Source organism: Trematomus bernacchii, unplaced genomic scaffold (assembly GCF_902827165.1).
Source record: "Trematomus bernacchii unplaced genomic scaffold, fTreBer1.1, whole genome shotgun sequence".
Classification (NCBI taxonomy): Eukaryota; Metazoa; Chordata; class Actinopteri; order Perciformes; family Nototheniidae; genus Trematomus; species Trematomus bernacchii.
Window position 1 is genome coordinate 22,724,354 of NW_022988043.1, and position 14,733 is coordinate 22,739,086.

The window sequence follows — 14,733 nt, forward strand, 5'->3', positions numbered from 1 at the left end:
GTATTTGGACAGTCAGGTGAAAAGATAAGGAACAAATAAATGTTCCTTCAGTTCAGCATCTTAGAGTCTGTAATAATAGAGGGTTTACACATGTTACATTTGTATTTCCTTCTCTTCTCCACAGGTGAGTGTGAATGCGACTCCTCTCACCATCGAGCGAGGCGACAACAAAACTTCCCACAAGCCTTTGTACCTGAAGCAAGTGTGTCAGCCGGGCAGGAACACCATCCAGATCACCGTGACCGCCTGCTGCTGCGTAAGAACACACATGGACACACACTCACGGACACACACAGACACACACACACACACACACACACACACACACACACACACACACACACACACACACACTGTTTACATGTATAAAGACTCCTGCATTAACTTGGTCACTCAAAACATTCTCTGCAGCATTTAGCTTATTGTGTGTGTACATATATATATATATTATATATATATATATATATATATATATATATATATATATATATATATATATATATTTGTATGTATATAGTTTACTTTACCTGCATTACTTGCACATTGGCCTCGCAACGCAATCAGCACTATTTTATAATTTTATATATATTATGTTGCAATGTTGGAGGAGCTCGGGACTTAAGAATTTCATTTCCATATTCACACTGTAGCTACTGTGCATTTGACAATAAAGCCTTTGAATTCTAAGAAATATTAGAGATTTAAAGTAATGTGTGATTGATCATCCGCTCTGTTTCTCTCCAGTCTCACCTGTTTGTCCTCCAGCTGGTTCATCGTCCGTCGGTCCGTTCAGTGCTTCAGGGTCTGATGAAGAAGAGGCTGCTGCCTGCAGAGCATTGTGTCACTAAGAGTAAGTTATTTACCTGAGGCTAATCAAACCAGCAACAACAATGCTTTGTTGGACAGGAACTTGAGACACAAAATAATGGAGCCATCTTGGCGTGGATTCTGCATTTAACCCTTCCTAGTATTAGGAGCAGCTCAAGGGCACCACAGCAGTACTTCCGGGTGTCCGCGGGGTCTTAAAAGTTGATAAATCAATTTAGCGAAAATGAAGGCTATTAAAAAGTATTAAACGGCATTTTCCAAGGTATTACATGTTGTAGCTTGTTTTCAATAAGTATATAAATTGTCCAAAGAGGTTGTATTCTACAGTGTGCCTGAATGTAATCATTGCGTAGGTGTGTAGTGTGATTCTGTGTAGTTTATTTATGGCATGCCGTTGGATTTGACGTCATCTGAACAGGACATCGCACGCTCACTGCTTGATAGTGCGCAAAGGTCCGTTTACGCCGGTTGTTAAACAACATCGTTATGGGGAAATGCAAGTTTGCGTCCAAATGGTTGGAAGATAAGGAGGAAGGACAATCAATACTGTGTATAGTAAATATTGCGCCAATGTAACCGGTTAAAACTCCAAGTGGCGATGAGGTCTTAAAATGTATGGAAAGGGTCTTAAAAAAGGTCTTAAAAGGTTTTACATTTAACTTCAGGATTCCTGCATATACCCTGTACTTCCTCAATCCCTACCAACTGAGCTACTGCCGCCCTCAATGCACAGGTGGATGAAGTATTCAGATCTTGTACTCAAGTAAAAGTAGAACACTTTTACTTGTACTCTGTTACAAGTTTTGATTTTAATTATTGATGTGTTTATCAACCTGGTAAAGGTGCAGCTAGTTTTAATGACTTTGACAGATTTAAGTGTTAAACATATTGTTTATCATTAATCCAGATCTGCAAAGTAACTAAAAGTACTTCATTAGTGTAGTGGAGTAAAAGTACAATATTTACCTCTGAATTGTAGTGGGGTAGAAGTAAAAAGTACTTAAGTACAGTTCTTGAGTAATTGTACTTAGTAACTTTTAGATTCTCCCCTCCATCGTTGTACATCACTCAAAATGTGTTTTTGGGTCGATGTGACAGATTTTGATAGAGCAGGTCACAAATATCATGCTAATACATTTTAACACTGCACGCCTAAGTGCTCAATTCAGATGAATTGCATTAAATCCAACTTTTTTGTTTGGCTTTTCACATAATTTTTTTTAATGTGGCTAATATCTGATTCCAGTGTGAAGTGTGTGTGTGTGGGTGTGTGGGTGTGTGGCTATTTTTAGAGACATGTTTGATTCGAGTAAAAGTCACTTTAAATAAACCTTTATTGATTTACCTCTTCCTTTTCCGCATATGATCCGTAATAGTTATGAGGCTGTTGTGAGCTTATACTTCCTGTCAGGATTGGGAGTATTACTTTTAATGTATTTTGTTATAATCGCTGGCTACATGTAAAAAAACTGTAATCTAAGTATCAATATAAAAGTAATGTAACCTGATCACTTGTATTGCTTACAAGTGTATTATGTAAGACAACAGAACAATTGGAAATCAAGATATTTAATAATAAATACTAAATAAAAGGCTTGGCATAAAGGATAATAGTTTACAAATGCTGTTTCACATTATCATTAAATAAATTGGGTGTTCCCATACTGCATTTAGAAATGATGTGTTTTTATGTTTTAAAGCTCAGATAATCCTCCCTGAGAAACTGGGAAATGATAAAGACTTTAGGAAGTCATGAAACACTTCAGGGCTAAAATGTAATCTCAGTGTCCTTGTGTTTTACATTCTGCTGTTTATTCTTTCACAAAGACACGGAAGTATCAGCCTTATGAAAAGGGTTTATTCAATCTGTGAGTTTCAATGTTTTGTTTTTGTTTTTATGTATTTAAATGTATTCTCTCCCTCAGTAAAGAGGAACTTCAGCAGCGGTTCCATCCCTGGGACCCCTGGGCTAAACGGAGAGGACGGCGTGGAGCAGACAGCCATCAGAGTCTCGTTAAAATGTCCCATCACCTTCCGCCGCATCCAGCTGCCCGCCAGAGGTCACGACTGCAGACACATACAGGTCAGACCCCGCAGCCAATCAGGACGCTCCACACCGGTCTTGTCACAGCAACCCACCAGGGATCGCTACAGTACAATCTATATTCTTTGACTACTTAAAACATTACATGAATTGGTGGTAATTAATGTGCATTGTCTCTTCTTAAATAGAGTATATCGAATATTTGGGGTTTTTTTTATGACACAAAACAAATGGTTATTATAACTTACATACACAGACATATAACTTCACAAACATAAATGTCAAGTAGTGTATGTGATTGTAATACTCTACATCAACAGATCACTCCTACCAGAGTTCCCGTTAGAATATTTTCGCCGGTCAAAATGTCCGTTAAAGTTGAAATCTTCCGGACAAAAGTAGAAAAGTGCCGGTCAAAGGTCTTCTTTGTTATTTATTGAGCTTTAAAACAAATTGATATAATTCGATATTAAACAAACTAATTATAGTAGATTAACTACATTATTCAGAAGTGTACAGTAACTTACAATAACACGGGAATAAAAAACGGAGTGCTCTCTCTCTCCTGACAGCCTGTCAATATCATGCAGCTCGCGGATCAGTAAGGACCCGACAGTAAAACTAAACATATCTATAACTAGTTTAGGTAGTTTGAGAGGTAATTAAAATAGCTACGTGTGATATTCTAACCTGAAGTGTGTGTTTTGTTCCGCTCACCGCTGCAGGTGATCATGCAGGGCTGCGTGTCGACTCGTCAGCAGCAGCTGATCTCTCTCTCGTCAGATTAGACTTTAGTCGCGTTTATGTCCATATCGATCAGATCTAGCTAGTTCTAGCTAATGATATGACTACCTGCTTATTAAAAGACACCTAAACAATAAGCGTCGCTATGCAACCGGGTGAGGCCACAAAGTATAGCGCAGCATTATGCATTTGTTTACATGCCCACGGGAACCCCGAGGCATTACCAACAGATCAACGCACAATCAACCCATACAGGACATCTCTTTCTCCACATTAAGTGTAGACATTATAATTGACTATTCTTGTCTGTCACATACTCTTTTGTCTGTCACATACTCTTTTGTCTGTCACATACTATTCTTGTCTGTCACATACTATTCTTGTCTGTCACATAAGTGGCGCAACTGATGCGGTATTGCGCTAAAGGGGAAATTATTTTGACCGGACATTTTGACCGGAGAGATTTAGATTTGCCGGTCTTCAGCATATTTTACCGGTCATAGTCCGGTAATTACCGGCTAACGGGAACTCTGACTCCTACATCACTTCCTATTAAACACTTATTGCAATAAAAGAAAGTCAGATTTAAAATGATGGTGTGGTTTAATAATTATAACTCTGAATCCCACATTTTAATATTGATATCTCATTTATTTATACTTGAACTTTTTGCGGTAACTTTAAAAACTATAATAATAAAACTATGATTTAATCAAATGTATCATATCATTTATGATTGTGTTAACCCATTTTACACATTGATTCTTTTTCAAAGTGGCTTTTTCTATGCCCCCCGAAATGCAAATTGGATTTCTTAATGGCATCTTTTACAATCTTAAGATTTAATTTAGGAGTTTTTTTCAAACGAATAAATAAAAGGTGCCGAACAACTCAAAATTGTTCATTAATTACCCTAAATATTATTGATGGCAATAAAAGTGTAATATTGCTTGTCAAGAGAAGCAGTCTGCCATTGGCTTCCAAAAGGATGAAATAAATGGACACATGCATTGTGTTTGTCTAAGGACAGAGGGTGTCGTTTTCTCATACTGATATTCTGCACAAACTGTGCTGTTGTATTTGCTGTAATGTGTCTTTACTGTAGGGTATTTTTATTATATGTACAGCACTTTGGCTCGACCAAAAATCGTTTAAAAATGTGCTATATAAATAAAACTTGATTTGATTTGTCATCATCGGCCTAAAAATGTACAGGTTATCTTAACAGACATCATTTAAAGGTGACCTATCATGCAAAATGCACGTTTTGATGTCTTTTATACATAAATATGTGTCCCCGGTGTGTCGGGGAACTCACAAGAAAATAAAATCTCTAAAAACGGGAGTACAACGGAGCTGATCCAGATTTGCGTCCAATATGACGTAAATTACGTCATATCGGATGGTGGACCCACGGCACTATCAGAAACTTCGCTATCAGAATCAATGCCCGACTCTTTTGGACGTAATGTGGTCTTTGTTTACATTAGCAAGCATCGCTAACACTCAGAGCTAACTTGTACTGGAGAGAGTATGTGTAAAAAAGCAGGAAATAAAAAAAGGAACTCACCTTGTGGTAAACCCGCAAGAGAAAAAACATTTGAGCTCCATACTGTTTCAGAAATAATCCTTGATGTGCTTTGGAACATGATGTGGCGTTTCATCACCGCAGCATTTAGACAGTATCTGCCGGGTCCGCATGAGCAGGCATAAGCTCCGCCCCCCTTTTTTTTTTTTAAAGCTTTATACCCCGAATCAGCACTTTAGTAAGAGGAAGTGAAATAGAGGGATATGAGGCATGGCTAGAATGGGTGATCTGTTTGGTATTTTGAGCAAAACACTTCATAGAAACGTTTTTTATATATCTAAGACCTATGCTATTGCCTAAAAATAGCATGATAGTTGACCTTTAAGAAGAAAAGTATATAACACATTCCTACAATATGTCTAAAAACAATACGATAAGAGGTAAACATTTCAACAGAAGAAATTGCCATAAATGTATTTGATATATCATAAAATCACACTGCTCTCTGTCTGTCCGCAGTGTTTTGATCTGGAGTCGTACCTGCAGCTCAACTGTGAGAGGGGAACATGGAGATGCCCTGTGTGCAAGTATGTCTCCACAAACACACTAAACGATTTCTTTACACATTTCTGATATCCTGAATAACCCGTGTGTGTGCGCCCACAGTAAAACAGCTCTGTTGGAAGGTCTAGAGGTGGATCAGTACATGCTGGGAATCCTCATCTACGTTCAGAAGTAAGACATGGCATGTTGAGTGTTAATCTTTATGTGGATGTCCATTGGGTCTTGACCATAAATTGAGTCTATTAAAATAATAAATTCCTCAGTACCTTTATTTTCCTCATACTGCCTGTGCTGCAGCACCTCTGTTCACCCTCTGTCTGAAACCAGAGCCCAGTCTGCTCTGATTGGTTATCTGGCCCGATCTGTTGTGATTGGTCAACCGCTCAGAGATGTTCTTGAAGTAATCAAATGAGTCCAATAGAGGCGTTACAGTCGGGGGGGGGGGGAAGTGTGTGGGAGAGAGACTCCCTCTGGAACTTTGGCCAAGACCATTTACATGTACAAAAACCTATATAACCCCCCCCCCCCAAGAATTATATTAGAAAAGTATACATTAAACTCTGGCTCAAAAAAGGAAACGGATGAACGACCTAGTCAGCCAAAACATTAAGAATGGATCTTCGTCAGTAATATTATGTTTGCAATACAAGGGAAGGGAATAAAGAATGTCTCTTTTTGCGAGGCGTCTCGAGCCTGGCCACCCAGAGGCAGAGAACGCAAATCAAGGCTCCAACATGTGTTCCTTCTTTACTGTGAACCAAACCCCGTCACATCAGAGGAAAGCGTTTGATGCAGGAACAGCAACATATGTTTGCAGTAGGAGAACTTGTTTTCTCAGCCAATGAATCACAAACTCAAAAATGAATCGCTTCATTTACCATCAACACTGATTGGATATCTGCATAAAAGGTGACACATTTTCCCTTATTTTCTTTGCCTGGATTAACACTTTCTCCTTCCCCCCCCCCCCCCCAGCTCGGAGTACGAGGAGATCACCATCGACCCGGTGTGCAGCTGGAAGCCGGTCCCTGTGAAGCCGGACATCCATGTGAAGGAGGAGTCTGACGGTCCGGTGCTGAAGCGCTGCCGGACCCTCAGCCCGAGTCACATGGTCCTGCCTAGCGTCATGGAAATGATCGCATCGCTAGGCCCCGCCCCCTCCTCCTCTGCCTCCCCGATGCCCTACCCTCCTCTAGGGGGCAGCAATAACAGCAACACGCCTGACTACCCTGGACCAGGTACACGGGAGACAAGATCTGATTGTCTAAAATGTTTAAGTAAGAAACAATACTGGAGAAATTACTTTGATCTTTTACCTGAAAGTACAAGTATAAATATTGTGGTCTTAAAATACACGATTATCGTTTTAAAAAGCACCAGGGCGAGGTCGTGGTGTCCCTGAGGCGCTGAGCATCTTCTACTGCTCATCAAGATTATAAAAAAAAATCTTTTTTTCTTTTGCTGATTTTCTCAAAATGTTGTTACATTGTTGATACACTTGGAAGAAAATCTGGCTACCTACATCAGTATCTTTCTTTTGACAGAGTAGGAAAGGTAACTATATTGTTCTGATCTGCTTTGATGTATAACATCTGAGGGTTTTTGACAGAATGTGATGGAGTTCCATTCTCAAAGTTAAAAGGCAAGGTCACTCCTAAAGGTCCAGTTAGAGGGGGACCGGGTCTCATTGGTGATCTGATGAACTGCAATTCATTATAATCGGTGCTACAGTTCACAGGAAACAAAATCGTTTTTTGGAACCAATGAAGTGATGCATTTATGGTACCCTTCTTCCTCGAAAAATGTTGTCTTTCGAGGAGGAAGGGTAGTTGTAGTATGGTCCGCACCAGAGTCCACAAAATTGGGTAAATGCTTCTAGGTTCGGTTAAACCAAACAAAACAAGGTGTTAACATAAACAAAATCTATTGATCCAAAACCTGAAGAAATGCCACGTCTGATTTGTGCTTGACACAATATAGTGGAACATTTTTATTAATCCTTTAAAAAACGCAAACATCTTGCAAGAAACAGCATCTGAGGGCTTCTTAACATGTAATAAACTATGAATGTGTCATATCCACTTAACGGGAAGAAACTCAGCTATCAGACAATATTAACCATTTTTAGCTAAACGAAACAAAAGGGTAATAACAAAGGCTCTGAATTAGCCCTGAGCGAAAGAATGCTAACGCACTTAGCACAGAACTCATGGTAAAATACCCTTAATACTTATCGTATCTGCACAAACAAGATCTCGATTAGCAAGCTCAGATTCCACAGATTTCAGACATATAAGTATCATCACTGAGCGATCAGAACTCGCGGCAAAACGACAACAAACAACAAAATTAGCTTTACTGAGCCAAAACGGCTAAAAACGTCTTACCTTTGTTGTTTTCTGATCAAACGTTGTGTTCAATGGCATTAAAGGGATAAAAACGCTGCTGAAGGTTAATCCATAGGTTAATCCAATGTGTCTGTGTCACTTTGAAATGATTACTGATAATCCATCATTCCATTTTTATGTCAATAACGGAGATTTCATATTAGCTGCTACGATAGCTACTAGAGTGTGACAGCTTCCGGTTCCGGGGCATTCTGGCTACGCATCACTCATTCACCAATGGGTAATGTTTAGATGGATTTTAGGAACGTCCCCCTCGATTATATTGGCTCTAACGGTTAAAAAGAGGTGTCAATCATCAAAATCGACCGAGGGGGGCCAGAGATATGGAAAATGCACCCAAATGATTTTTTTTCTAAATCTCTCTAAAAAGTCAAATGTCACTTGTTTTGCATCAATCTTGATACAGGGTATAACATTATATGTTATAGTTTGGATTCCTAAAGCTTTTAGTCTCCGATCTCATCATTCAAGGGTGGTTGATTCTGACTTTTCTGCATCCAACTCACAGGTTTATCATTGCTTTGAGAAAAAAGATGATTCATTTACCCCTTTTAGAAGTGAAGATAATAGTCATTTGTTCTGGGCATGTCATTTAGAGCCTGAGGCCTGAAAAACAGGCCCAGGGCTAAACTGGCTAATTGATCATTGTATACGAGCAGATGTATTAATGTGTGTGTGTGTGTGCGTGTGTGTGTCCTCAGCTCCGTCCTATCCTAGCCAACATAGTTTCTCAGACTTCAGTGGTCCCGGGACTCCGGGAGTCGGGGGGGACTTCTCCTCCCCCGGTCCTCCCCCTCTCTCCTACCAGTCTGAGCTCTCCAGTGCCCTCCTAACTCCCGACAAACCACCCCCCCACCCGCTGGCTGGACAGGTACACCATCATCAACGTCCTCATTGACATCTTCATGTTTTATGAGTTGGGAACTCAAATTGTCAGTGTTTCCTTACTTCCTCTCCTCTCTCCTTTCGTTCCCTCCTCTCAGATGTCGGTCTCGAACCGTCTGGACTCCACTTCCCATGGTGCTCCTCTCTCCCAGCAGCAGTCGCAGGGTCTCCACGGCAACTCTCAAATGGGGGGCGGCAGCAACCAGATGATGCAGCGTAGCAACCAGAACCCCCGTCTCCAAGGCGACAGCTCCTTCGGTCTCGGGGGGTCAGCAGAGGGTCCTGAAGCGTCTCTGGACGTGAGTAGAACCAGACTGAAACTCCACTGTCACTAGATAAGGGTCCAACCTGTAGCGCACAAATACAATGCATCAATTACTATATATATATATATCATATCTGCATAGTGACAGCTGTCATTACTTTGTGTTAGGTTCAAAGGAGAGAGGATGCGTTTAATGAAGTAAAGGGTTATTTCATCCACCACTGGCCAACAGACTACAGTATTTAACCATGATGTGATCACTGCCTGATGCAGGTTCTGAAGAGAATTTTAACTTCAAACCTTTAAATGAAGTATTTCTTAATTAATTGTTTAATTTCATCTATGTACATGTATTTTGTGCCTCTACTGTGACATGTTTCCATGCTTTAATTTTCAAAAAGAGGTGTGTGGGAGATAACTCCCTCTGGAACACAGGGACTTTATCCTTTGGGACCATTTACTGTACAGAAACCTATAGAACACTACAGGAGAGGGGAAACTGCTTTTATTGCCCGGATTCTAACAGAAACTCATCTCATCTGGTTTTTTTCTGCAGTTGCTTCCAGAGTTGACCAACCCAGACGAGTTGCTGTCGTACCTCGGACCTCCGGACCTCCCGAACAACAACAACGACGACCTGCTGTCGCTGTTCGAGAACAACTGAACACATGCAAACACACACCTCCAGACATGAGACAGAACTTTACTGTAAGATATGAACTCTTTCTCTCCTCGCCCGCCAACATGACTGGCGGTCCAACATGGCCGTCATCTGCACAGGATGGAGCGGAGGATTAGAAGGAAACAAAAAAAAAACTTTTAAATATGAAATCTCTTTGGTGTGTGACGATGATGGTAACTTTATTTTATTGTTTTTTTTTTTATTCTCTGAAACTGTATTTTGATGTTTCCTACTCATTCCCCGGAGTCGACAACCCTGCCGCTCACAGTAAGCTCTGACTGTTTCAAGTTGGTGACCACCACTGCTTTAAAGGAAAACTTCTGTATTTTTTAACAGGGACCCAATTTCCCCATGTTTTGGTGTCTAACTGACAAATGTTAACCATTTTTTAAACTGGGTTAGTATTGAGTGAGAGCTCCGCACTGTTGAGGTACCTCCACTAAAAGTTATTTTCTAGCCACTGACAGGGACGGCCTACATTGTTATTACATAACATTTTATTTCGCTTTAGGTTTTCAGTCGAGGTTGGTCACTTTTTACCAGAGCAGATTATATAAAGCATATGAAAGCATCGACTGCTGGATTCTACCTTATTTTACCCTTAAGCTGCATTCACATGATGCAGGGTAAAGATCAGAGGACAGTTGTATGTAGCGAGCAGGGGGGGGGGGGGGGGGTAACCATCGGAACAAAACGTTATTCTGTCAGCTGCAACCCAAGGGACTTGGTAGCAAATAAAAACATGGTTCAAAAACAGGATTAAAGGTGAAAAGCAGATTCAACTTTCATATCTTTACATAAAAGTACTTTGTAGCAAAGTAACACGGCTCGAGAAGCTGACACAATATACGATAAGAATATATTGATATATATTGTCACTAATTTGCTCCATTATTTGTACACCGCCGTGGTTTACTGCTAAGAGAATAAGACAAAAAGGTCAAACAAGAAATAATTGCCAAAAGAGGACGAATTAAACATCAGATATTATTTTTATTTATAAGAATACATTAAAGCTACACGTTAACTTATTACAGAAAGGTATTTATAGTCCGATCTACTCATGCCTTACATGGGCAGTGATATTCTAAGCCTGTTATTTTAATCATTCAGTTTTTTTTGCCAGCTGTCCCTCCTGCTTTTGGCAGCTGCAACTGTGTTTCCTTCAGGCTCAATTATGTGTTCTTCGTATCTGTAATGTTATAGTTTGCTTTGCATTAGTCAAATATGCTGCTCTGCTTAGAGTAGTAGTACTTGTCCATGTTTGGGATTGGTCAATTTCGCTCTCTGCATACAGACAAGTTTGTTCTCTTAGCTTAATATCACTCCAATCAAATCCCCAACTGTTCACTCCAACAACAAAAAAAGCTGTGTTCAATATGACTTGCTGATTTATCAAATATCACTTTTTCTACATTTAAATCTTCTGCTGAGGTATTCCAATGAAGCTTCAAATATCTTTCGTCATATTTAATGACATCTTCCTAAATCCTCGAACCAAATCCTTGACTTGAATAACGTTTCTTAAATTAGTTGGTGTTCTTTATTAAATCAGCGTTCTATAAATTGGTATAACTCATCAGTTATGTAAGATGCCAGCCACCTTTTGTGCCGAAGGGAAAGCAATAGTTTGGCCGTAGTGAAAAAGTTGGTCGAAGGGCTCGACGTCAATAAATATGAATTCAAGCTTAAAATGTCCTAGATAAAGACATGCTGTGAAAACATATCTATATTTTTACATGAACTCAAATAGAGTTATTGGACATTTTTGGATAACACGGAAACTAAAAAAGGGCTCATCGCTCAATGTAAAATCCTTAGGCTCAATTTCACTCCCCCCTCAGTGTGTTTCTATAAATATAATAAGGATAAAGAAAATCAAATGTATTTACTTTATATTTCCCATGATCCGTCGTTTTTTCTTTTTGTTTTTAAACCTGCTGAAGGACAAGTCTCCTTCTGTAATCTAGCAAGAGATGACTTGTCAAAAGCGGCTAACTATTCAGCCGTACATCAATAATCTTTTGATACCTCTTTCTGTACCCACACTCAACTCTCACTCACCACTTTCTTCAGAAATCAAGTCACCTCACGTCAGATTTAAGAACCGGAGCCTGTCGGGGACAAAACTAGCTCAGCTAAAAACACTTGGAGGACGCACATCGACGGGGCTAACTGGCTGCAGCACTCTTACTCAATACTGGACCAGACTAAATGAAATGTTGTCCTCATTAGTCACTATAGCCCTATTAGCACGGGACTATTGTGACCTGGGGACTTCTAGTAGTTTGTAATGAGTGCAGAGATCATCTGTGATCATAACCCCCCGAGTCTGCCACGTTTGAATTGGTCAATTCAAAATGTCACCTAAAGTTGCCGACCTTATTTTATTTCTGTTAGTTCTGTGTGTTGACATTTATTTTGGTTCTTTTGCAATATATTTGTTCCCATGTTTTTTTGATTGGGTCCATCTGAAATACTGGTCCTGTGTGAACCAGTTTTCAGATACACACACAAAAAAGTGAGACAAGATTGAAAAATACAGAAGTTTTCCTTTAACCAGACACACACACCCCACTCCCCCCCCGTCACTGCTGATCATCCAGCAGCTTTTACACTTCTCTTCAGCAGGTTTCAGTTAATTCCTACCAGTCAGATTAATTTAATGTTGAGCAGAGACGGGATGTGAGTTGTGATGAATGAGCGGCGTGGTCCTTTTAAAGGCAGAGTGTTTCTGGTCCACACGTTTTAAATGTAAAGGTATAAAAAGTAGAAAATTAGCTTTAAAGGAGCATCTGTTCCGTCGGACATTTTTGTTTGTTTTTCATCTGAGATATGTGGAGACACTGAAGGCACCATTTACACCCAGCAACAGCGACCAAGCTTTTTCATGTTCATTTTTATTTTGTATTCTCCCACCATTGATTGTTACTGTTGTCATGGATTTGAAGTTTCATCTTAAATACAGAACTGCAAATAAGTATCGTTTTTTTGTTCTAAATGTCGGATGTTATTCTTTTATACATGACAGATAACATGGTAAGAATATTTTTTGTAGAACAACAATGTTAAAATGTTCTTTAAAACAACCAATCAATTCATTTGTTTTCCACTTTTGATCCATCGATTCAAACAGGAAGTTATATCCATCCCCTGATCACTCCGTGTATTGTTTAGCTGTTGTGTGACTGAAACAGTAAGTTAATCAACTGTTTAATTGTCCGCAACCATTTAGATAAAATGTCAAATAAAAGTCGGAAGAAAATAGGTTCCATTTACCCAAAATGTCTATGCGATATCTCTGGAAATCTTGTTTTTTCCCAACATACAGTCCAAATTATAATAACCTTTAATTTCTTCAAAATGTTTTGTCATGTAGGCGCTATTTAAGTTAATCGGCCAATTGCGGTTCATATCTGCATGTATCCAAATTTCCCTGGCAACGCAACCGCAAAGTTTTGTGATGCCAAACCAGGCCAGCGGCGTAAATGAAGGGAAGGAGGCTCCTCCGTTGCTTCACACACCCATCTGCCGATACATTTTGATCTCCAAAGTAGATTAGTCAAAGAAATCCGACAGACTCATTATGTGAAAACAATACCAGCGTCATGGTTAGTAAATCCGCAGTAATGGGATTTAAAGAAAGATAGAATGGATCACACTACACGTTGGGTTGCTGAGTGTAAATGAGTGTTAAGTGACATCTGGATAGACATCTCTCAGTATAAAGCTTTTGTAAAAGTTTTGTCATGTGAACTCTGGGGCTTTTAACCTGGAGGGTCGTTGGTGTTCTCACTCCTGCAGTCAAGTCTTTTGGTGAGGTTTAACTCACCCACCCACCCCATCATGGCACAAAGACAGTCTATAGAGCAACTTGTTTTGGCACATTTGTTTTGACAACCTTCACGAAGAACGGTGATGTTAACAGCAGAAGAAAAATATGTGACAAAAAGCTTGGAAAGTTTCTGTTAATGCCTAGAACTGTTGCTCTGAGATTACAGAGCTCCCCCGAGAGCCGTTTGTTATGTTCGAGTTACTGAGGGGTCATCTTCATCCTCCTCCTCATTATCCTGTTTGTTGTGAAGTGACTACAGTCCTGACAGTTGTGGTGTCTCCATGTCTCAAAAATAAATCTGTACATGATCACACTGTATGATTTAGTAATAATGTCAATGACAAACCATTTGTAATTTAATAAACACACACTGGAAAGACACACAGTGGCTATTTTAATAGTCAGTTATGCATAAGCTGAATGAAATGTTTGCGAAGAAGTCTGGAGGAAAAAACATGAAAAATAATCAAAAGGAAGATTACATTTAAAATCAGTTATTAATCCCATGCTGAAATATAAAACATTACAGCAGCAGAGGTATTAGCTAGAATTTGCTAGAATTATTTTAAACCAGCAGAAATACCAAATATGATCCAGTTCTAGCTTCTCATATGTGCTGCTTTTCTCTGTTTTGTATCACAATAAATTAATATCTTTGTATGTTGGTGTTGGTCGAACAAGACATTTGATTGTGAACATTGTGATTTTCAGTGTTTTATTACGGTGCACGACAACGCGCTAAAACGGTTTACAAAAACATTTTGGTTGACACTTGTTGACGTTCCGTATTTAAAAAGTTGGCCAACTGTCACTGTTGGCGAAGTTAGGCTGTTTCATAATTGTGTTTTTTTCCCTATATGAAATGACTAAGTTAGCCACGTTAGCTAGCTAGCTTAGAGCAGATCTGCAATAATATCAGCAGGAATCATGTGATCACATTGGTAAAATAA

At 39.4% G+C, this 14,733-nt stretch overlaps 1 protein-coding gene across 2 annotated transcripts in view; it reads left to right on the top strand.

Moving 5' to 3' along the window:
- LOC117472637 (zinc finger MIZ domain-containing protein 2-like) overlaps positions 1-14,448 on the top strand; it is a 33,726-nt gene extending 19,278 nt beyond the window's left edge. The window contains exons 13-21 of one of the 2 annotated variants that reach the window (XM_034117942.1): positions 125-256; positions 745-850; positions 2,754-2,911; positions 5,664-5,731; positions 5,811-5,879; positions 6,684-6,985; positions 8,818-8,987; positions 9,100-9,300; positions 9,823-14,448. In XM_034117942.1, coding sequence (XP_033973833.1) covers positions 125-256; positions 745-850; positions 2,754-2,911; positions 5,664-5,731; positions 5,811-5,879; positions 6,684-6,985; positions 8,818-8,987; positions 9,100-9,300; positions 9,823-9,930 — 1,314 coding nt within the window. In that variant the 3' untranslated portion in view covers positions 9,931-14,448. The remainder of the gene's footprint in view (positions 1-124; positions 257-744; positions 851-2,753; positions 2,912-5,663; positions 5,732-5,810; positions 5,880-6,683; positions 6,986-8,817; positions 8,988-9,099; positions 9,301-9,822) is intronic. The other variant, XM_034117943.1, reaches the window with a different exon arrangement.
- The last annotated feature ends 285 nt before the right edge of the window (positions 14,449-14,733 follow it).